The following is a 23,645-nucleotide window of genomic DNA, read 5'->3' as shown; positions in this document are numbered from 1 at the left end:
GTCCACTCTGTTATGGATTTAAACGTTTTGGAAACCGAAAACTGTATTAAGATCAAATGTTTAATCGAGAAAATTAGCAGAATTTGATTTGAATATCGGCCAAAATCCATCTCACTCCGGCTGCTTCCATTGCCGGTCATTGGGCTTCCTCTCATCACCATATTTGGTAGTGAGTGGAAACGTCAACCGGATGCTTCACATTTATACATCCGGTGAAATATACATTTACATTTAAGTCATTTAGCAGACGCTCTTATCCAGAGCGACTTACAAATTGGTGCATTCACCTTATGACATCCAGTGGAACAGTCACTTTACAATAGTGCATCTAAAACTTAAGGGGGGGGGGGTGAGAGGGATACTTATCCTATCCTAGGTATTCCTTAAAGAGGTGGGGTTTCAGGTGTCTCCGGAAATATCTGGCTCATTGTTCTGCTCTACAGCTGTTCCCAGATGTGGGAGATGAATGTCGCATTTTTTTTTTTAACTCGGTAAATACGCGATCAAATCATAACGTTAGTGTTCTTCAGTTCGGAGATCTAGAAAAGGGCCAGGGTTCCCGAGTTGAATGACCGTTAAAATTCCATGTGTAACTCTGTGTTGTTGTATGTGTCGAATTGCTATGCTTTATCTTGGCCAGGTCGCAGTTGCAAATGACAACTTGTTCTCAACTAGCCTACCTGGTTAAATAAAGGTGAAATAAATAAATAAAATACATTTTAAAAATCGATTTTTCCAGTCGTTTTTAACCCCCCATTCGGCGATTTTAGAGTTCCCAGTTGTTTTGAATGCAGCAAAACGTGCGCCACGTGATATGCCAGTCGCATGATTATGACGTAATGCACACAAGCTAACAGCTGACGGAACGCTACAAGTGGATCAGAAAACTGACAACTCACCTTGCCTGGCCAGTTTTAAAGATAACTCTTCAAGGTGGTCGACAAGATGCCGAAGTATTGTTCTGCACCGAACTGCAAGAATGATTCTGGAAACAACAATTCTGATAGGAAAAGCTTCTATAAGTAAGCATGGCTGTATTTGTTGTTAGATGAACTGTAACTATGTGAGCAGTAACGTTCGATATTAATGATTAAACTCACCGATTTACGATAGAGTTAAGTGGCGATTAGTGTGGGTGGACGCGTTTAAAAAAAAAATGAAATAACGCAATTTGTGACAAAATGTAAGTTTTTATAAGAAAAAATATATACTTTTTAAACTACTGATTTCAGCACCCAAAAACTAGCCCGAAATTACACATTGTCTTGTGTATTTGCGGGCAATTTTTTGGCTGCCGAAAACAATAGTTTTGGATACACGTAATTGTATCTGTCATTGGAACTGTAGTCGCCACTCGACTTCAGTTAAGTTTAGTTGGCTGCTGTGAATGGCAAGGTGACGGTATCAAGCTTTATCATTGTTGCAACCCCTATTACTAGCCGGTTCAACCTCTCTTTCGTATCGCCTGAGATCCCCAAAGATTGGAAAGCTTCCGGGAAATAACATTAAGTCATGTCTCAAAGGCTAATACTAGTTTGACACATGACGTGTGCTAAACCATATTGATCGTTAGTTTCCCTGATAATGTATTTGACTTGTGGGCTCCCGAGTGGCGCAGCGGTCTAAGGCACTGCGTCTCAGTGGCGTCACTACAGACACCCTTGTTCGAATCCAGGCTGTATCACCGAGCGTGATTGGGAGTCCCATTGGCCCCGCGTCGTCCGGGTTTGGCCAGTGTAGGCGTCATTGTAAATATATATTGTTAATCCTAACCCCGGTCTCCACAGGAGACCATTTGCCTTTTGGTAGGCATCGTTGTAAATAAGAGTTTGTTCTTAAACTGACTTGCCTAGTTTAATAAAGGTTAAATAAAATTAGAACATTCTTATTTACAATTAATTTAATTGACTTGCCTAGTTAAACAAATAAAAAAATACATGTGTAAACTGATCTACTGTGCCACACGGTCAATGTTTCGCAATGTGTGTCACGGTGGCATGAGCTGACTGAAGAAAGGTTGCTGTTGGAAAATTCTACTGTTCTCCTGCCCCTGTAGGTTTCCACTGCAGGATCCAGCTCGGTTAGAACAGTGGTTGAAAAACATGGGTCGTGAGGACTGGAGCCCTTCCAGACACCAGTACATCTGTCATGAACATTTTGCATCTTCCAGCTTCAAGCTGCGCTGGGGGATTCGCTACCTGGAGAATAATGCTGTGCCCACTGTCTTCCAGCTCACTGAGGTACACTGGATTCTGAAAGGATTCAGACCCCTTCACATTTCCCACATTTGGTTATGGTTACAGCTTTATTCTAAAATGGATTCAATTGTTTTTTGCCACCCTCAAATCTACCCACAATGCCCCATAATGACATCACAATGCCCCATAATGACATCACAATGCCCCATAATGACATCACAATGCCCCATAATGACATCACAATGCCCCATAATGACATCCCCATAATGACATCACAATGCCCCATAATGACATCACAATGCCCCATAATGACATCACAATGCCCCATAATGACATCACAATGCTCCATAATGACATCACAATGCTCCATAATGACATCACAATGCCCCATAATGACAAAGCAAAAAGTTTTTTTTTAAATACATTTTTGCAAACTAATAAAAAAATAAGCTGAAATATTACATTAACATAAGTATTCAGACCATTTACTCAGTACTTTGTTGAAGCACTTTTGGCAGTGATTACAGCTTTGACTCTTCTTGGGTATGACGCTGCAAGCTACACCTGTATTTGGGGAGTTTCTCCGAGTCTTCTCTGCAGATCCTCTCAATCTCTGTCAGGTTGGATGGGGAGCGTTGCTGCACAGCTATTTTCAGGTCTCTCCAGAGATGTTAGATCGGGTTCAAGTCTGGGCTCTGGCTGGGCCACTCACGGACATTCAGAGACTTGTCCCGAAGCCACTCCTGCGTTGTCTTTGCTGTATATTTAGGGTTGTTGACCTGTTGAAAGGTTAACCTTCGCCCCAGTCTGAGGTCCTGGGTGCTTCGTCATTGTGATTTTGTGTGTAGATTGAGGAAACATTTTTATTTAATAGATTTTAGAATACGGCTGTAATGTATCAAAATGTTGAGAAAGTGAAGAATACGCTGTATAGTAACTCTAACCCTAGGTATTGTCTGTAAATGTGGCGATGTGTTAACCCGGATGAAGTCTAAATGTAATGGGAGGGGGGGGGGGGGCCCTCCTTGTTTGTTTATGTTCCTTCAAGTTCTACATGAGTTTATTAGATTATTTTTATGGTTTAAAAAAAAAGTTTAGTTTCAGAAGTTTGAAAACACTCTTCCTCTTCTCTTTGATTTGGTCAGAAACGTAAAGGTGAGGAACACAGTGAGAGTCAGAAACCCAAAAGGCTGCGACACGGCAGGAAACCACTGACCACCTCTTCTTCTGACGTTGGGATGCCAGTTAGTGACTCCACCGACAGTGACAACACATTGACACTCTATGAGGTCACTGTTAACCCCTCTGCGACTGAGGAGGCACCGCTGCTGGAGGAGCGGGGCGTGACTAGCCACACAGCACCTCTGCCACTGTCGGCGTTGGAGGGGAGGAGCCATGACGTGACTGGCCACACAGTTGGCCCACTGCACACAGCACCTCTGTCGGCATTAGAGGGGAGGAGCCATGACGGGGCTGCGGGAGACTTCCCTGTTACGGTGTTCCAGACGGTAGAGGATCTGGGTGGGCTGGACGGGGAGGTGGTGGTGTCACAACAGCTGGAAGAGGTGGTGAGTGGGGTCACAGCGGCCATCTTGACTGAGGGTCATGACCTCGGAACGACGGAAGATGTCGGCAATTTTGTGTTGTCCCCGACGTCTCTGGTCATGGAGAACGTCTCTCCTGAGATGGAGGAGGAGCTGTCTGTCTCCCAGGACGACCACAATGGTGGGGCTCAGATCATCGCCTACTTTGAGACGATTCCCAACATCTTGTCCAGCGGGGCGGCTCAGTTCAGCATCGCCCCAGACACTGTGCTGTCCTCAGCTCTCAGCCCCACACCCATCGTCTCCACACTGCCTATAGTGTCCAAGCACATGCCCCCCTCTCCTGCATCACTTATCCTCACACTGGAGAGACTGGCGACAGAGGAGGACGAGACTCCAGAGGAGGACGATATGGAACATCGGGGAAGCCAACTGGAGGAACATCGGGGAAGCCAACTGGAGGAACACCGGTATAGAGAACCTTGACCCTCTACCCCTTGACCCTCTACCCCTTAACCCTAAGAATGATGGTCTTGGGCCTGGTGCCTAACCCAAACCCTGTGTTCAGACTCTTGCCTTAATGTTAGTGCCAGTATGTTATGCTAAGATACCGTGTCACCCCAACATTAATGTGATATCTGAGTGACTCAAATATTACAACAAAATCAATGGGATAAAAAAAATGTTAACATCCTGAGTAACCCCAACCACTAAGGTCTCCTCTGTTAGCTACAATACCATCCTGAGTAACCCTATCTACTGTCTCCTCTGTTAGCTACAATACCATCCTGAGTAACCCTAACTACTGTCTCCTCTGTTAGGTACAATACCATCCTGAGTAACCCCAACCACTAAGGTCTCCTCTGTTAGCTACAATACCATCCTGAGTAACCCCAACCACTAAGGTCTCCTCTGTTAGCTACAATACCATCCTGAGTAACCCCAACCACTAAGGTCTCCTCTGTTAGCTACAATAAGAACAGCCTGAGTAACCCCAACCACTAAGGTCTCCTCTGTTAGCTACAATACCATCCTGAGTAACCCTAACTACTGTCTCCTCTGTTAGCTACAATAAGAACAGCCTGAGGAACCCCAACCACTAAGGTCTCCTCTGTTAGCTACAATACCATCCTGAGTAACCCTAACTACTGTCTCCTCTGTTAGCTACAATAAGAACAGCCTGAGGAACCCCAACCACTAAGGTCTCCTCTGTTTGCTACAATACCATCCTGAGTAACCCTAACTACTGTCTCCTCTGTTAGCTACAATAAGAACAGCCTGAGTAAGGAGCAGCTGGAAGCCATTGTGATCGAGCTTCAGAAGAAAGTAAAGGTATTGCAGCAGAGGCACAGGAGACACCTGGATAAACTTGTGGGTCTGGAAAACACTGTCAACCAACTGAGACAGAACAACTTGCTGAATGAGGAGCGGGTACATCTGCTGGAGAGGGTAGGTCATACATGTCACAGTACTTAATACATAACACTACGTAACAATACATCACATGACAATATATACAGTGTATCGGGAAGTATTCAGACCCCTTGACTTTCCCCACATTTTGTTACAGCCTTATTCTAAACTGGTTTAAATGAAATGTCCTCATCCAATCTACACACAAAACCTAATACGTTTTTGCAGCACTCCACCAAATCAGACCTTTATGGTACAGTGGCCAGACGGAAACCACTGTACCATAAAGGCACATGACAACACGCTTGGAGTTTGTCAAAAGGCACCAACGGGACTAAGACCATCAGAAACAAGATTCTCTGGATCTGATAAAACCAAGATTGAACTCATTGGCATGAATGCCGAGCGTCACATCTGAAGGAAACCTGGCGCCATCCCTACGGTGAAGCATGGTGGTGGCACCATCCCTACGGTGAAGCATGGTGGTGGCACCATCCCTACGGTGAAGCATGGTGGTGGCACCATCCCTACGGTGAAGCATGGTGGTGGCAGCATCCCTACGGTGAAGCATGGTGGTGGCAGCATCCCTACGGTGAAGCATGGTGGTGGCAGCATCCCTACGGTGAAGCATGGTGGTGGCATCATCATGCTGTGGGTATGTTTTTCAACGCTAGGGACTGGGAGACTAGTCAGGATCGAGGCAAAGATGAACGGATCAAAGTACATAGATCCTTGATGAAAATCTGCTCCAGGGCACACAGGACCTGAGACTGGGGCGAAGGTTCACCTTCCAACAGGACAAAGATCCTAAGCACACAGCCAAGATGAAGGAGTGGCTTAGGGTTAGGGTCTTTAAATGTTTTTGATTGGCCCAGCCAGAGCCTGGACTTGAACCTGATCTAAGCATCTCTGGAAAGACCTGAAAAAAGCTGTGAAGCGACGCTCCCCATCCAACCTGACAGAGCTTGAGAGGATCTGCAGAGAAGAATGGGAGAAACTCCACAAATACAGGTGTGCCAAGCTTGTAGCATCATACCCAAGAAGACTCGAGGCTGAAATTGGTCATCCTCCACCAAACTTTACAGTTGGCACTATGCATTCAGGCAGGAAGTGTACTCCTGATCTTAGGCTTGTGTGCGGCTGCTCAACCATGGAAACCGATTTTCATGAAGCTCCCGACGAACAGTTCTTGTACTGACGTTGCTTCCAGAGGTAGTTTGGAACTCGGTAGTGAGTGTTGCAACCGAGGACAGACTACGTGCTTCGGCACTCGACTGTCATGTTCTGTGTCCAGCCACTTCGCGGCTGAGCCGTTGTTGCTCCTAGATGTTTCCACTTCACAAAACCAGCCCTTCCAGTTGACCGGGGGGCAGCTCTAGCAGGGCAGAAATTTAACTGACTTGTTGGAAAGACGGCATCCTATGACGGTGCCACGTTGAAAGTCACTGAGCTCTTCAGTAAGGGCCATTCTACTGCCAATGTTTGTCTATGGAGATTGCATGACTGTTTGTTTAAATGTATATATGCCGGTCAGCAATGCGTTTAGCTGAATTTGTTTTATTTATTTTACCTTTATTTTACTAGGGAAGATCAGTTAAGAAGAAATTCTTATTTTCAATGACGGCCTAGGAACAGTGGGTTTAACTGCCTGTTCAAGTGCAGAACGACAGATTTGTACTTGTCAGCTCGGGGGTTTGAACTTGCAACCTTCCGGTTACTAGTCCAACGCTCTAACCACTAGGCTACGCTGCCGCCCCACTATAGCCAGAATCCAGTCATTTGAAGGCGTGTCCCCGTACTTTTGGCCATGTAGTGTCCGTTGAGGCTCAGTTGATAGCGCATGTCTCTTGAAATGGCTGGGTTGTGGGTTCGTTTCCCTTGGGGGACACTACAACAAAATGTATGCATCCCACTATTATAAGTCAATCTGGATAAGAGGGCTGCTGAAATCACTCAATGTAAAATAAATAAATAAATACTACATGATAGAACGTTTTTATATATAATATGTACAGGGCATTCAGAAAGTATTCAGACCCTTGAACTTTCCATATTTTGTTACATTACAGCTTTATTCTAAATTGAATTCAAAGTTTAACTCTTCAATCTACACATTACCCCATAATAACAAAACAGAACCAGGTTTAGAAAATGTTGCACATTTATCACATAAAGCACCATTTACATAAGACCCTTTACTCAGTCCTTTTGTAAGAGCACCTTTGGCAGCGATTACAGCCTCGAGTCTTCTTGGTTTTGACGCTACACGCTTGGCACACCTGTTTTTGATGGAGTTTCTCCCATATCTTCTCTGCAGATCCTCTCCAGATCTGTCAGGTTGGATGGGGAGTGTCGCTGCGCAGCTATTTTCGGGTCTCTCCTGAGATGTTCGATTGGGTTCATGTCCGGATGCTGGCTGGGCCACTCAAGGACATTCAGAGACGTGTCCCGAAGTCACTCCTACGTCGCCTTGGCTGTATGCTTAGGGTCGTTGTCTTGATGGAAGGTGACCCTTCACCCCAGTCTGAGAACCTGCTCCAGAGCGCTCAGGACTTCAAGGATTGCGCTCTGTTTCTCATTACCTCGATCCTGACTCGTCTCCCAGTCGCTATCGCTGAAAAACATCCCCACAGCATGATGCTTCCACCACCATGCTTCACGGTAGGGAAGATTCCAGGTTTCCTCCAGATGTGATGCTTGGCATTCAGGAAAAATAGTTAAATCTTGGTTTCAACAGACCAGAGTATCTTGTTTCTCATGGTCTGAGAGTCTTTAGGTGCCTTTGGGAAAACTTCAAGCGGGCTGTCATGTGCCTTTTACTGAGGAGTGGCTTCTGTCTGGTCACTCTACCATAAAGGCCTGATTTGATGGAGTGCTGCAGAGATGGTTGTTCTTCTATCATCACAGAGGAACTTGAGGTCTGTCATTAACAATCGGGTTCTTGGTCACGTTCCTGACCAATGCCCTTCTCCCGAGTGGCGCAGCGGTCTAAGGCACTGCGTCTCAGTGCTAAAGGTGTCACCACAGCCCCTGGTTTGATTCCAGGCTGTATCACAACCAGCCCTGATTGGGAGTCCCGTAGGGTGGCACACAATTGGCCCAGGTTTGGCCGGGTTAGGAAATCCATTGTAAATAAGAATTTGTTCTGAACTGACTTACCAAGTTAAATTAAATTATCCTCTGATTGCTCATTTTGGCCTGTCTTGGTGGTTCCAAACTTTAAACGTTTTAATGTGGGACATTTTTTATATATCCAAACTTCTTCCATTTAAGAATGATGGAGGCCACTGTGTTCTTGGGGCCCTTCAATGCTGCAGAGTGATGGAGGCCACTGTGTTCTTGGGGCCCTTCAATGCTGCAGAGTGATGGAGGCCACTGTGTTCTTGGGGCCCTTCAATGCTGCAGAGTGATGGAGGCCACTGTGTTCTTGGGGCCCTTCAATGCTGCAGAGTGATTTGAGGCCACTGTGTTCTTGGGGCCCTTCAATGCTGCAGAGTGATGGAGGCCACTGTGTTCTTGGGGCCCTTCAATGCTGCAGAGTGATGGAGGCCACTGTGTTCTTGGGGCCCTTCAATGCTGCAGAGTGATGGAGGCCACTGTGTTCTTGGGGCCCTTCAATGCTGCAGACATTTGTTGTCACTCTTCTCCAGATCTGTGCCTCGACACAATCCTGTCTCTCTAAGCATTCCTTCGACCTCATGGCTCGGGTTTTTCTCTGAAATGCACTGTCAACTGTGGGACCTTATATAGACAGGTGTGTTGCCTTTCCAAATCATGTCCAATCAATTGAATTTACCACAGGTGGACTCCAAGTTGTAGAAACATCTCGAGGAGGATCAATGGAAACAGGATGCACCTGAGCTCAATTTAGATTCTCATGGCAAAGGGTCTGAATACTTTAAACCTGTTTTCGCTTTGTCATTATTGGGTATTGATTGTCGATTGAGAATGTTTTTTTAAATACATTTTAGAATAAGGCTGTAATGTAACAAAATGTGAATGCACTGAATCTTGAGGCCAGCAGCATACCACCCTGCATCCCCCTGCTGGCCTCTGAAGCTAAGCAGCATACCACCCTGCATCCCCCTGCTGGCCTCTGAAGCTAAGCAGCATACCACCCTGCATCCCCCTGCTGGCCTCTGAAGCTAAGCAGCATACCACCCTGCATCCCCCTGCTGGCCTCTGAAGCTAAGCAGCACACCACCCTGCATCCCCCTGCTGGCCTCTGAAGCTAAGCAGCATACCACCCTGCATCCCCCTGCTGGCCTCTGAAGCTAAGCAGCATACCACCCTGCATCCCCCTGCTGGCCTCTGAAGCTAGGCAGCATACCACCCTGCATCCCCCTGCTGGCCTCTGAAGCTAAGCAGCATACCACCCTGCATCCCCCTGCTGGCCTCTGAAGCTAAGCAGCATACCACCCTGCATCCCCCTGCTGGCCTCTGAAGCTAAGCAGGGTTGGTTCTGATAAGGCCAGCTGCTGCTGCTAGAAGTGGTGTCGGAGGGCCAGTTGGAGGCACTCTTTCCTCTGGTTAGAGGATCCCAATGTTCCTGTGATTGAGGACATTGCCCTGAGGACATTGCTGTGATTATAAAATGTGCAGGATGACATGATAAAAACAGTAAGAATACTGGTAGAACTAATGTTTTCAAACTGATGGCTGATTCTGCTTTATGAAACCCCCGTCTCACTGATCAAATAAATAATAACATTCCCCGAACATTTGTCAAACTGTACGTGAACGTATTTGTTCTTTCCCAGGTGTGTATCCAGACCAGTGCTGCTGTATCGGAGGCAGGAGAGACTGTGGCGATCATCTATGAACAGGACAACACAGCGTACCTCTATGACGGATCGGGATAAACAGTGTACCTCTATGCCTTGCCTAGTATAAAGACCGATAAAGGTTAGGGTCCAGAACAGACTGGGTCAGGTACCAGAACAGACAGACACGGGATGGGGTCAGGTACCAGAACAGATGGATACGGGACGGGGTCCAGAACAGACAGACACGGGGTCGGGGTCAGGGTCCAGAACAGACAGACACGGGGTCGGGGTCCAGAACAGACAGACACGGGACGGGGTCCAGAACAGACAGACACGGGACGGGGTCAGGGTCCAGAACAGACAGACACGGGATGGGGTCAGGGTCCAGAACATATATACGGGACGGGGTCAGGGTCCAGAACAGACAGGCGATAGAGGTAGTTGTTACCTTGCTAAAGTGATGAGGAATCTAGCTGATATGAACCCTGCACTTTATGTGATGTGAAAATCAGAAACTTTGTCTATTCGTGGAATATCAGAAGATTGATCTGTTTGGATGAACGTGTCTGTTTTTATTATTTATTAGTGTCTTAGGTGATATTATAAACTGGGTGGTTCCAGCCCTGAATGCTGAAAGCTGTGGTATATCAGACTGTATACCATGGCTATGGGCTGTGTCCAGGCACTGTGTGTTGCGTTGTGTGTAAGAACAGCCCATAGCCGTGGTATATTGGCCATATACCTCACCCCCTCAGGTCTTAACACTTATTATAAAACTGTGTGGTTTGAGCCCTGAGTGCTGATTGGCATAACAGACTGTATACCACGGGTATGACAAATCAGTTTTACTGCTCTAATTACGTTGGTAACCAGTTTATAACAGCAATAAGGCACCTTGGGGGGGGGGGGTTGTGGTATATGGTCAATATACCACTGCTAAGGGCTGTGTCCAGGCACTCCGTGTTGTGTCGTGCTAAAGAACAGCCCTTAGCTGTGGTACATTGACCATATACCACACCCCCCCCCTCCAGGCCTTATTGAATAATTATTTTACTAGTGTGTGTCAGTTATTACATTTTGGAGAGACATTAGTCAGTCTGTAGGTGAAGTGACATCACTGGAGTTAGTTTTGCTGGGACAGTGGAAATGTACCAAAAATTGTATTCTGCTTTGTTTAATCTTATAATTTTATCCCCTGCTGTAAATGTAATTTTCTTTCAGAATGTCAGTTTGATGTTGAAAAATTTGCTCCGTCAGCTTGTTGTTTGTGTGTTAAAGTATTGACAATACAATATTGATTTGCACTGACTTTTTCCCTCCTTTACTTGTAATTTATTGATAACATTTTAATAACAGTCAGTTATTTCATAATGATAATCCTGTTTACATTGCTTCCGGAAATGTATTGGCGAGATTAGACGTTCTCAAACCAATCGTCATTGTCACGGGAGGACCAATCACAGGATAGAGTCACGGGTAGGTTCTTGCGCAGCGGCAGTTCACAATCAGAGAAGACGGTTTATATTTGAATCTGTGTCCCGCGCTTCAACGCAACGACGTTGAAGTAAAAAAAAAAAAAAAACAACAGAAAAGAGTGTCAGGTTTCATCGCTCGTGACTTGCCGTACTTTTCCGAAGTGTTTCTAAACCAGAGGGAGTAAGAAGGAATATTATATATATATAACAAAAAAATTATAATATATTATAAATATATATATATTTTTTAAAATCAGAATTTAAAAAATGTTTCTTACGTATTTGTAATAATATCTGTGAATATTACCGTCAGACAGTTTATTTAACATTGGCAACCCCCCCACAAATATTTTTTGTTGGTTGCTATGCGGATGAGGATCTAAAAGTGGTTAGCAACTTAGGCTAATGTTAGTCACGAACGGGATCATCATTTTGAGATTTATCAGCCGGTGAAGTAGCAAGGGTCTTGGCTAAATCTTGAATAATTTCTGTGACTATGGCGGAGGGAGCGGGGATAAATTCATTTACCTCCAGGGTTACAAAAAGAGTTAGCAATGTGAACGCTGCTCCTGCACCCGCAAACATGCGACGGAAAAGTCGACAACTAAGTCAAAGACGGACTACACACAACCGGGTATGTTTATTGTCACGTCTTCTAGGTAGTTCAATGGGCTAGCTAACTTCTCTTCTGTAACATTAGTGCCTCTTGAAGGCTAGGTTGTTTTTGTTTGGTCTTCTTCACATGCCAAACATGTAGCTAACTTAGTCAGATGGTTGTTGTCAACTTAGTTGGGGAGTTAGCGAAGACACTATCGTGTAACAATTAACGTTAGCTAGTAACTGTAAAGAAGCAGCCCATATCTACCGGTTACGGATACCACCTTCCAACTCGGGGAAACCGTGATGCTAAAAACCTGTACAGTCAAGTCGTTAACCGAATACCAATCTATTTGACCTGGAAACCCGACGCTGAATTGCATTTTAATTCTACGTCCGGTAGAAATTTACATTTAAGTCATTTAGCAGACGCTCTTATCCAGAGCGACTTACAAATTGGTGCATTCACCTTATTGGCGTTTGAATCGGGAAAGTTTTCTCTCACCTCTACAAGCCAGAAAGTTTAATAAATTGATATTTTAAAATACTTTACCGGTTTTTGTCGGTTCTGGTTGGTCATTTTTGTCGGTAGGAATTTGAGACAATATATCCACATTTAATGTAGAATTACATCAACTTTTCAGAGCTGATAGTGCCTCCTGATTTCTGTCACCTGAAGCATACACACAATATAAAATATATGCATGAGACATATGCATACTGGATGCTACTTTATATGCAGTGATGTAGCTAGTCCATTATTAGAGTGGGCTTGTATTGTGCATCATGTCAGTGAGTGTTGCCTATTTGTGTGCCAGGTGGTTCTGGAGCGGGTCCTGGGCATCACCACCTCTAACGGCAGTGGGCTGGCCTGTGACCCCAACACTGGCCTGGTGGCCTACCCAGCTGGGTAAGACTAGCACTGCAATTGTAAAATTCAAGTGGTGGCAATTCAAAGAGTTGGTCTAATGGTGCTCTCTGACGTCATCGGCCTCCTCCTTGTTTGTGGGAACATAATGTCATCGCCCCCCCCCCCCCCACTCACACACACACACACACACACACACACACACACACACACACACACACACACACACACACACACACACACACACACACACACACACTTGTGCCATGTCAGAGGACTCCTGGACCACCTATTGAGATGTGTCATTTGTTAAGTAAATCAGGTGATAAATAAGGTTCTAGGGAGGCTGGAGTGGGTCTTTAATCCTAACCTGCAAGACTGGCCTCTAACTAACTAACCTGTTACGAACTAACACTTCAAAGAAGATATCGGTTGAATAGGCTACATTATGTAAATACTAAAGTTCTAGTAGCTAGTCATCTTTATGCAGTTTGTTTTGTTATCCAGGTGTGTTGTTGTAATCCTGCACCCAAAGAAAAACAAACAGACCCACATCCTCAACACTTCAAGGTGAGATATTTACTTGGGTTTTATTATTGTTCTCGCTCTCTTCTAGGGTGAAGTCATATTTAGTCATGTCCTGATAAGTATACATTAGATGTGTGCACTACACAGGGCTAGGACATATGTGCAACTTCTACAAAACATCACATTGATCAAAGTCATCTGTACTCAATAGGGGATTGCTCAGTCTCGTCATGGTGACTACAGACAGACTTGGTTGACAGAGACTGTGTAGTACGTTATGGGGCTGGGCGATATGGCCAGAGTATCATATCACAATATTTTTCTATTTTTTAAAAATGTTTCTGAATTGTAAAAGTTACAGTATGTTTTTATATAACTTGTGATTGACTGTAGAATGGCAACACATTAATTATATTCTTATGGTTGTATTCTCAACCAAACTTGAATAAAACTGACAGTGAAGTAGACCAATTTGTAGAACTTGTCATTTCATTTAGCACTATCGATTATTAGAGTGGGCTTGGGGGCGGCAGGTAGCCTAGTGGTTAGAGTGTAGAGGAGGCAGGTAGCCTAGTGTTTAGAGTGTAGAGGAGGCAGGTAGCCTAGTGTTTAGAGTGTAGAGGAGGCAGGTAGCCTAGTGGTTAGAGTGTAGAGGAGGCAGGTAGCCTAGTGGTTAGAGTGTAGAGGAGGCAGGTAGCCTAGTGGTTAGAGTGTAGAGGAGGCATGTAGCCTAGTGGTTAGAGTGTAGAGGCTGCAGGTAGCCTAGTGGTTAGAGTGTAGAGGCTGCAGGTAGCCTAGTGGTTAGAGTGTAGAGGCTGCAGGTAGCCTAGTGGTTAGAGTGTAGAGGCTGCAGGTAGCCTAGTGGTTAGAGTGTAGAGGCTGCAGGTAGCCTAGTGGTTAGAGTGTAGAGGCTGCAGGTAGCCTAGTGGTTAGAGTGTAGAGGCTGCAGGTAGCCTAGTGGTTAGAGTGTAGAGGCTGCAGGTAGCCTAGTGGTTAGAGTGTAGAGGCTGCAGGTAGCCTAGTGGTTAGAGTGTAGAGGCTGCAGGTAGCCTAGTGGTTAGAGTGTAGAGGCTGCAGGTAGCCTAGTGGTTAGAGTGTAGAGGCTGCAGGTAGCCTAGTGGTTAGAGTGTAGAGGCTGCAGGTAGCCTAGTGGTTAGAGTGTAGAGGCTGCAGGTAGCCTAGTGGTTAGAGTGTAGAGGCTGCAGGTAGCCTAGTGGTTAGAGTGTAGAGGCTAGAGTGGTTAGAGTGTAGAGGCTGCAGGTAGCCTAGTGGTTAGAGTGTAGAGGCTGCAGGTAGCCTAGTGGTTAGAGTGTAGAGGCTGCAGGTAGCCTAGTGGTTAGAGTAGAGGCTGCAGGTAGCCTAGTGGTTAGAGTGTAGAGGCTGCAGGGTAGCCTAGTGGTTAGAGTGTAGAGGAGGCAGGGTAGCCTAGTGGTTAGAGTGTAGAGGAGGCAGGGTAGCCTAGTGGTTAGAGTGTAGAGGCTGCAGGTAGCCTAGTGGTTAGAGTGTAGAGGCTGCAGGTAGCCTAGTGGTTAGAGTGTAGAGGCTGCAGGTAGCCTAGTGGTTAGAGTGTAGAGGCTGCAGGTAGCCTAGTGGTTAGAGTGTAGAGGCTGCAGGTAGCCTAGTGGTTAGAGTGTAGAGGCTGCAGGTAGCCTAGTGGTTAGAGCGTCGGACTAGTAACCGAAAAGTTGCTAGATCGAATCCCCGAGCCGACAAGGTAAAATTCTGTCGTTCTGCCCTTGAACAAGGCAGTTAACCCACTGTTCCTAGGCCGTGATTGTAAATAAGAACTTGTTCTTATTAACTGACTTGCCTAGTTTAATTTTTAACATAAAACATTGTTATAAATGGTTTTGTAAAAACCAATACCGATCCATACGGGGTCTACATGTTGTTGGACTGTACAGTGTAGTTACATAACACTGTTACCCATCCACAGCCTAGAACATGCTGCTTTCTGTTGTTGATGTTATGTAACTATGTGGAGTGGCAGTAATGAAGTTAAAATGTCACATTTTATAACTTTCACTGTTCTCTAGGAGGTCATAAAACGGTTAAAGTACGAAGCTCACATGCCAAGGGAAACTCCCAGAGTTAAAATGTCTGAACCTTTAAACTGAGTTTAAAATCCCTTTCAGATTGCTGCTGAGTAAAATGTTCTCCCTAATGTAAATGTGAGCCCAGCCTCAGCCCTCTCCTCTGCCTCAGCCCTCTGCTCTCTCATTAATTTGCTTTGTCTGTTTGTGTTTCCCAGAAAAACCTTCACTGCCTTGGCCTTCTCTCAGGATGGAAAGTATTTGGTCACTGGTGAGGTAAGTGTTTGGAAATGTTCCGGAAGAAGGAAAAGATGTTGGTTGGTGTGTATATGCACTTTGCTATATTTGTATAATAGTCAGTGAGACGGTGGACTAACGTGTGTGTGTGTGTGTGTGTGTGTGTGTGTGTGTGTGTGTGTGTGTGTGTGTGTGTGTGTGTGTGTGTGTGTGTGTGTGTGTGTGTGTGTGTGTGTGTGTGTGTGTGTGTGTGTGTGTGTGTGTGTGTGTGTGTGCTAGTTGGTTGATGGTTATATAAAAGCTGTTGTGCTGCTAGAGACCAGGTCATGCTGTAAATTCTACTTCTTGTCACAGTAAATGATATACGAGCCTCCTGTCTTGCCCTCAGTGGTCTGTGGTTGGCTGCTCTCCAGCTGACTACTGTTGCCGTGGTGATTGGGAGTGTATCCTACAGTTGTTTTACTTTCTGTTATGACCAGCGGGCTTCTTCCACGGGTTCTTAAAGGAACCCTGACGATATCTGGGACGGTTCTTAAAGGAACTCTGTCGATGTCTGGGGCGGTTCTCAAGGGAACCCCGTCGATGTCTGGGGCGGTTCTCAAAGGAACCCTGTCGATGTCTGGGGCGGTTCTTAAAGGAACTCTGTCGATGTCTGGGGCGGTTCTTCGAAAGGGAACGTCGATGTCTGTTCTCAAGGGAACCCCGTCGATGTCTGGGGCTCAAGGGAACCCCGTCGATGTCTGGGGCGGTTCTCAAGGGAACCCCGTCGATGTCTGGGGCGGTTCTCAAGGGAACCCCGTCGATGTCTGGGGCGGTTCTCAAGGGAACCCTGTCGATGTCTGGGGCGGTTTTAACATTTGTGTTCTAAAATATTTAGTGATGTCCTACACAGTTTTAGTGTACTTTCATGTCTATTGACTGTTTAGTGGTGAGCTAAACCGGAGACATTTTCCAGTAGGATCCCTGTGGTAGAAAAAGTTTTCTGATCATATTGGAACTCCCTGCTATACAATGCATTCAGAAAGTATTCAGACCCCTTGACTTTTTCCACATAAAATCCTCATTTACCCACAATACCCTATAATGACAAAGTGAAACAGTTAAAAAAAAAAAATATATATATATATATATATATATTTGAATGTATGACAAATAACAAACAGATACCTTATTTACATAAGTATTCAGACTCTGTTTCCCTTGATCATCCTTGAGATGTTTCTACAACTTGGAGTCCACCTGTGGTAAATTCAATTGATTGGACATGATTTGGAAAGGCACGTAACTGTCTATATAAGGTCCCACAGTTGACAGTGCATGTCGGAGCAAAAACCAAGCCATGAGGTTGAAGGAATTGTCCATAGAGCTCCGAGACAGGATTGTGTCGGGGCACAGATCTGTGGAAGCGTACCAAAACACTTCTGCAGCATTGAAGGTCCAAGAACAGTGGCCTACATTATTCTTTTTATTTCTTTGAATTTTTTTAATGTAATGTTTTTTGTTGTCGTAACTTAGGCAATTCAGTTAAGAACAAATTCTTATTTACAGTGACAGCCTACTCCAGTCAAACCCAAACCCGGATGACGCTGGGCCAAATGTGCACCGTCCTATGGGACTCCGAATCACTGCCGGTTGTGATACAGCCTGGAATCGAACCAGGGTCAGTAGTGACGCCTCTAGCACTGAGATGCAGTGCCTAAGACCACTGTGCCACTCGGGAGCCTTTTTTAAAAGAAGTTTGGAACCACCAAGACTCTTCCTAGAGCTGGCCGCCCGGCCAAACTGAGCAATCTATGGAGAAGGGCCTTGGTCAGGGAGGTGACCAAGAAACCTGATGGTCACTCTGACAGAGCTCCAGAGTTCCTCTGTGGGTATGGGAGAACCTTCCAGAAGGACAACCATCTTTCCAATCAGGCCTTTATGGTAGAGTGGCCAGACAGAAGCCACTCCCCAGTAAAAGGCACATGACAGCCCGCTTGGAGTTTGCCCAAAGGCACCTAAAGACTCTGACCATGAGAAACAAGTTTCTCTGGTCTGATGAAACCAAGATTGAACTCTTTGGCCAGAATACCAAGCATCACATCTGGAGGGAACTTGGCATCATCCCTATGGTGAAGCATGGTTGTGGCAGCATCATGCTGTGGGGATGTTTTTCAGTGGCAGGGACTGGGAGACTAGTCAGGGTTGAGGGAAGGATGAACGGAGCAAAGTACAGAGAGATCCTTGATGAAAACCTGCTCCAGGGCGCTCAGGACCTCAGACTGGGGCGAAGGTTCACCTTCCAATAAGAAAACGACCTTAAGGACATTCAGAGACTTGTCCCGAAGCCACTCCTTCGTTGTCTTGGTTGTGTGCTTGTGAGATCCAGGCAAGGCCCCGACTTGAACCTGATCTAACATCTCTGGAGAGACCTGAAGATATCTGTGCAGCGACATTCCCCATCCAACCTGACAGAGCTTGAGAGGATCTGCAGAGAAGAATGGGAGAAACTCTCCAAATACAGGTGTGCCAAGCTTGTAGTGTCATACCCAAGAAGACTCCAGGCTGTAATCACTGCTAAAGGTGCTTCAACAAAGTACTGAGTAAAGGGTCTGAATACTTATTTAAATGTGATATTTCAGTTGTTTTTGTTGATATGTTTGCAAAATTTCTAAAATAATTTTGGCCTTTGTAATTATCGGATATTGTGTGTAGATTGATTAGGGGGGGAGAAACCATTTTAATCAATTTTAGAATGAGGCTTTAACGTAACAAAATGTGTTAAAAGTCAAGGGGCCTGAATACTTTCTGAATGCACTGTACATGTTCTGGTTGTCTTTATCTAATAACATCGGGAAGTTATTGTAAATAGATGCTCCAAAACTTTTTAGAAGGATATTTATCAGCTTACTCCAATATTTTTCTGATCAAAGCTCAAACTCCCATGATTCTATTCAGCAAAACCACTCTCACCATCACTGACCAACTTGAGAATGACTATTTTCATGCCACTTCGATACCGTAGTGACTTTTTCGTAGCAGGTTAGGAGAACTTACGCAGCAGGTTAGGATAATTAACTTAGCAGGTTAGGAGACTTAAGTTTAAGTAAATAATTAAGGTTCGGGTTAGCGAAAAATGCTCTCCTAAACAGCTATGACAATCCACTTTGTGTCGAAGTGTTTTAAAAAAAAAAGTGTGTACCGACTGAAGTTGAAGTTCTTTGTCATGTTCCGGCATGTTCCTCAGTCCTGTAGAAGTTTTTAAAATCTATTTTTAGTTTGTTTTTGCAACAGAGATGTACAGCTCCTTGGTGAACTATGATTAGTCAGCGACCAAAGACCTGCTAGTGTGGCCAAAGACCTGCTAGTGTGGCCAAAGACCTGCTAGTGTGGCCAAAGACCTGCTAGTGTGGCCAAAGACCTGCTAGTGTGGCCAAAGACCTGCTAGTGTGGCCAAAGACCTGCTAGTGTGGCCAAAGACCTGCTAGTGTGGCCAAAGACCTGCTAGTGTGGCCAAAGACCTGCTAGTGTGGCCAAAGACCTGCTAGTGTGGCCAAAGACCTGCTAGTGTGGCCAAAGACCTGCTAGTGTCATCTACTCCAAGCTCTAAACTTCTCTGATCTGCTTTACATTCCTCCCCCTGTTCATTGACAAACCATTTCATTTGATTATAAACATCATTTAGCAGACGCTCTTATCCAGAGCGACTAACTGGAGCAATTAGGGTTAAGTGCCTTGCTCAAGGGCACATCGACAGGTTTTTCACCTAGTCGGCTCGGGGATTTGAACCAGCAAACTTTTGCTCACTGGACCAACGCTTTTAACACCCAATGTTGACACAACTTTACCTTTTCTTATTTTGGAGGTTAATTGTTGCCACAGCGCTGACTCAACAGTTTCTCTAATGCTCTGGTTTCAACTCAAACTGTCAGCCCAACTGCCATGGCATTCAGCTTCACCCCCCCCCCCCCCCCCCCCCCCGGGCTCTGGCTCTCCCTTTTTGTTTCTGCTCAAATCATTGACTGGATGGTTCTGTCTCTGCAGAGTGGTCACATGCCCTGTGTGCGGGTTTGGGACGTGGCCGAGCAGGCCCAGGTGGCAGAGGTACAGTGCCATAAGTACGGGGTGGCCTGTGTGGCCTTCTCAACCAACAGCAGCTACATCGTGTCCGTAGGCTACCAGCACGATATGACCGTCAGCGTCTGGGAGTGGAGGGTAAGTTAAAGACATGGGTTTGTTTGTTTTTTCTTTTAGAGACGTGAGCCTGTTAAGTGCCAGAGGTGTAAAGTTGCACTTTTCCTTTCCACTACATTGGTTCCGTTGCAACTGCTGAAATATGGATTCCCAGGATGTCTACTCTGCATACTCTGGATAGTACTGGGGTTAAGGTATGGCTGGGCTTCAGCCTGGAGGGTAGTACTGGGGTTAAGGTATGGCTGGGCTATGGCTTCAGCCTGGAGGATAGTACTGGGGTTAAGGTATGGCTGGGCTATGGCTTCAGCCTGGAGGATAGTACTGGGGTTAAGGTATGGCTGGGCTTCAGCCTGGAGGATAGTACTGGGGTTAATGTATGGCTGGGCTTCAGCCTGGAGGATAGTACTGGGGTTAAGGTATGGCTGGGCTTCAGCCTGGAGGATAGTACTGGGGTTAAGGTATGGCTGGGCTTCAGCCTGGAGGATAGTACTGGGGTTAAGGTATGGCTGGGCTTCAGCCTGGAGGATAGTACTGGGGTTAAGGTATGGCTGGGCTTCAGCCTGGAGGATAGTACTGGGGTTAATGTATGGCTGGGCTTCAGCCTGGAGGATAGTACTGGGGTTAAGGTATGGCTGGGCTTCAGCCTGGAGGATAGTACTGGGGTTAAGGTATGGCTGGGCTATGGCTTCAGCCTGGAGGATAGTACTGGGGTTAAGGTATGGCTGGGCTATGGCTTCAGCCTGGAGGATAGTACTGGGGTTAAGGTATGGCTGGGCTATGGCTTCAGCCTGGAGGATAGTACTGGGGTTAAGGTATGGCTGGGCTTCAGCCTGGAGGATAGTACTGGGGTTAATGTATGGCTGGGCTTCAGCCTGGAGGATAGTACTGGGGTTAAGGTATGGCTGGGCTTCAGCCTGGAGGATAGTACTGGGGTTAATGTATGGCTGGGCTTCAGCCTGGAGGATAGTACTGGGGTTAATGTATGGCTGGGCTTCAGCCTGGAGGATAGTACTGGGGTTAATGTATGGCTGGGCTTCAGCCTGGAGGATAGTACTGGGGTTAATGTATGGCTGGGCTTCAGCCTGGAGGATAGTACTGGGGTTAATGTATGGCTGGGCTTCAGCCTGGAGGATAGTACTGGGGTTAATGTATGGCTGGGCTTCAGCCTGGAGGATAGTACTGGGGTTAAGGAATGTCTGGGCTTCTTGGGAGGGGGCAGGGAATCCCAGAGTCTGTACTTTTATGTCCTGTCATTTTATCTGTCTGCTAAGTTGTTGAAGGGTGTCCAGACTGACTGAGTAATGATATTCCAAACGTTCTTCACAACAACAACAACATCCTGCAATCTGTTATCAGTTCTGACCGCAGTCTGGTCAAAGGCCGTCAACTAGAGGCCACAGAAATCCCTGTGTTACTTAAAACAACCCGAGCTCTGTGAAAGTGCCATGATTTTGTAAACCCTCTTGTCCTGTGTGTTTTTGTAGAAGGGGACGGTGATAGCGTCCAACAAGGTGTCTAGCAGAGTTCTGTCCGTCTCCTTCTCTGAAGACAACAGCTACTTCGTCACGGCAGGAAACCGACACGTCAAGTTCTGGTACCTCGACGCCTCTAAAGAGAGACGGGTCAGGACATTGTTATTATTATTAAGTATTTTACATGCCATATTGTTTATACTCCATCCATGTATACAGGGCGTCTACGTAATGGGTTGATTCTGGATGTTTACTATGGCTCCTCCCCCAGGTGAACAGCACGGTGCCTCTGATTGGCCGATCAGGATTGCTAGGGGAACAGAGGAACAGCATGTTCTGTGGTCTGTCGTGTGGGCGGGGCAACATGGCCAGCAGCACCTATTGCATCACTTCCTCTGGCCTGCTGTGTCAGTTCAACAGCAGGAGGATGCTTGACGCCTGGGTGGACCTCAAGGTCAGTATGGCCCGACCTGACCCTAACTGACCCCTGAACCTCTCTCTGTCCCTATTTTGAATATCTGAACATTCTCGCAACGCCAACAGGTTAAAAAATTAATTAAAACGAACAGCCGATGTTTACTTGTTTTTTTTGGGGGGGGGGGGGCAGTCAATTAAATTAAAAAACATTGCAACAGTATTTCTGATTTGTCTTCTCAACTCACCCCCACATACTTTTAACATGGGGGCTATGATGACAGTCTGTTATGTCTCTTATCTCACCACCACTAATGAGATGGGTGTTGCTTGATGTGTCTCGAAGTCACGAGGCCTGGTCCCTGCTGTCACATCTAACCTGGATGGATATTTGGTTTAAAGCAGACGAGACCACTGAATGTAGCTTCACACAGATCAGAGCTGGAGAAGGGTACCATGAGTTTTATAGTGCTTTCAAGACAACTAGGAAACTCTGGAAAAATACACGAGGTCAAATCATGACGTCTGTGATCTTCAGGGCAGAAAGTCGGAGCTCTAGAAAGATGCCCGAGTTCCCAGGTTGGATCGAGGTTGGATCCAACCTGGATCATCAGGTTGGATGATCGTTCAAATAGATTTCTCCTGGTCATAGCTCATTCCAGCCTGTTTCCAGTTGTTTTGAACGCGGTATTAATGCTCCGAGGGAGACGGCAGGGTGTTCCCCTTTTTTGATCTAGGAACCTAAACTCCCTAGTGACCCGTGAATACGTGGTCTGCAGCTCAATCGGCTATTTGATTTCACTTGCGGGCAGGTCGACTGAGCCAGGATCACAGTCCAATGTCATTTGGGAAGCAGGTCCTGAAGTGCTCTGTCGAGCGTTGGAGGAGAACAGTCATCACTGGTGTCAGACACTTTCTGATGCTGTTTTCTGTTAGAGCAGCTGAGGGAAGATGGCATGGTTCGCTTTTTTTCAAAATGTAAAATGATTTCCTCTCAATCCACCTGATTCGGTCACACATCTGTAGAATGTTTTTGTATTTGTCCTGCATGCTTGGTAAGGTCAACAGCTCCTCTTAATGCAAAAACATATTTTCAACACTCGATAACCACCAAGCTCTCGGTGTGAAACGAAAACATATTTTCAACACTCGATAACCACCAAGCCCTCGGTGTGAAATGAAACATCGTCATGTTCCGATCCCGTATCTCCACGTAGTTTTGAAAGACGGGCGTGAGAGCAGTAGATGTGATTTGATGTAGTTTACGATCCAAGTTACCTGCTGCAGTGTGTCTCTGAGTTCTGTGCTCCGCTCTCTTCCTCGCCAGTTGCTCTGTGTATCAAACATTGTGTCCGTGTGACAGAGGGAGACCCATTCATAACTAGTGTAGAGGCATTTAAATACGTTTTCAGACCCTTTACTCAGTACTTTGTTGAAGTACCTTTGGCAGCGATTACAGCCTTGAGTCTTCTTGGGTTTGACGCTACAAGCTTGGCACGCCTGTATTTGGGGAGTTTCTCCAATTCTTCTCTGCAGATCCTCTCAAGCTCTGTCAGGTTGGATGGGGAGTGTCGCTGCGCAGATATTTTCGGATCTCTGGAGAGCTGTTGGATCGGGTTCAAGTCTGGGCACTGGCTGGCCCACTCAAGGACATTCAGAGACTTGTCCCGAAGCCACTCCTGCGTTGTCTTGGCTTTGTGTTTAGGATCGTTGTCCTGTTGGAAGGTAAACCTTCGCCACAGTCAGAGAACCTTTCCCTCGATAGTAGTCTCCCAGTCCCTGCCACTGAAAAACATCCCCACAGCATGATGCTGCCACCACCATGCTTCACCGTAGGGATGATATTGGTCAGGTGATGAGCGGTGCCTGGTTTCCTCCAGATGTGAGACTTGGCATTCAGAGAATATTACGGACAATTCCTTCAAAT

The 23,645-nt window shown here is 46.0% G+C and overlaps 2 protein-coding genes across 4 annotated transcripts in view; both read left to right on the top strand.

Moving 5' to 3' along the window:
* The first annotated feature begins 824 nt into the window (after positions 1–824).
* Positions 825–10,140, top strand: LOC124006494 (THAP domain-containing protein 5-like). 2 transcript variants are annotated; one of them, XM_046316545.1, is made up of 5 exons: positions 828–1,022; positions 2,057–2,240; positions 3,344–4,212; positions 5,005–5,191; positions 9,916–10,140. In XM_046316545.1, the coding sequence occupies exons 1-5, from the start codon at positions 946–948 to the stop codon at positions 10,015–10,017; spliced, it is 1,419 nt and encodes a 472-aa protein (XP_046172501.1). In that variant the 5' UTR covers positions 828–945; the 3' UTR covers positions 10,018–10,140. The 2 variants fall into 2 exon arrangements, with proteins under 2 accessions (XP_046172502.1, XP_046172501.1); XM_046316546.1 differs by lacking the exons at positions 5,005–5,191; positions 9,916–10,140 and adding an exon at positions 4,711–4,997 and having other exon boundaries at positions 825–1,022.
* A 1,437-nt stretch (positions 10,141–11,577) lies between these two features.
* Positions 11,578–23,645, top strand: part of wdr62 (WD repeat domain 62) — a 62,259-nt gene continuing 50,191 nt past the window's right edge. For both annotated transcript variants that reach the window (XM_046316540.1, XM_046316539.1), the window contains exons 1-7: positions 11,578–12,030; positions 12,812–12,903; positions 13,369–13,431; positions 15,641–15,698; positions 19,683–19,853; positions 21,317–21,454; positions 21,576–21,758. In XM_046316540.1, coding sequence (XP_046172496.1) covers positions 11,893–12,030; positions 12,812–12,903; positions 13,369–13,431; positions 15,641–15,698; positions 19,683–19,853; positions 21,317–21,454; positions 21,576–21,758 — 843 coding nt within the window. In that variant the 5' untranslated portion in view covers positions 11,578–11,892. The remainder of the gene's footprint in view (positions 12,031–12,811; positions 12,904–13,368; positions 13,432–15,640; positions 15,699–19,682; positions 19,854–21,316; positions 21,455–21,575; positions 21,759–23,645) is intronic.

Source organism: Oncorhynchus gorbuscha, linkage group LG19 (genome assembly GCF_021184085.1).
Source record: "Oncorhynchus gorbuscha isolate QuinsamMale2020 ecotype Even-year linkage group LG19, OgorEven_v1.0, whole genome shotgun sequence".
Lineage (NCBI taxonomy): Eukaryota > Metazoa > Chordata > Actinopteri > Salmoniformes > Salmonidae > Oncorhynchus > Oncorhynchus gorbuscha.
This window is presented reverse-complemented; position numbering and strand designations above follow the sequence as displayed.

What these genes read in the sequence shown, in the direction of transcription:
- LOC124006494 (XM_046316545.1), top strand. Translation starts at nt 946, where the DNA reads ATGCCGAAGTATTGTTCTGCACCGAACTGCAAGAATGATTCTGGAAAC. An exon ending in CTGTCTTCCAGCTCACTGAG is followed by an intron (nt 2,241 to 3,343) that starts GTACACTGGATT and finishes TGATTTGGTCAG; the next exon opens with AAACGTAAAGGTGAGGAACA. An exon ending in AGCCAACTGGAGGAACACCG is followed by an intron (nt 4,213 to 5,004) that starts GTATAGAGAACC and finishes CTCCTCTGTTAG; the next exon opens with CTACAATAAGAACAGCCTGA.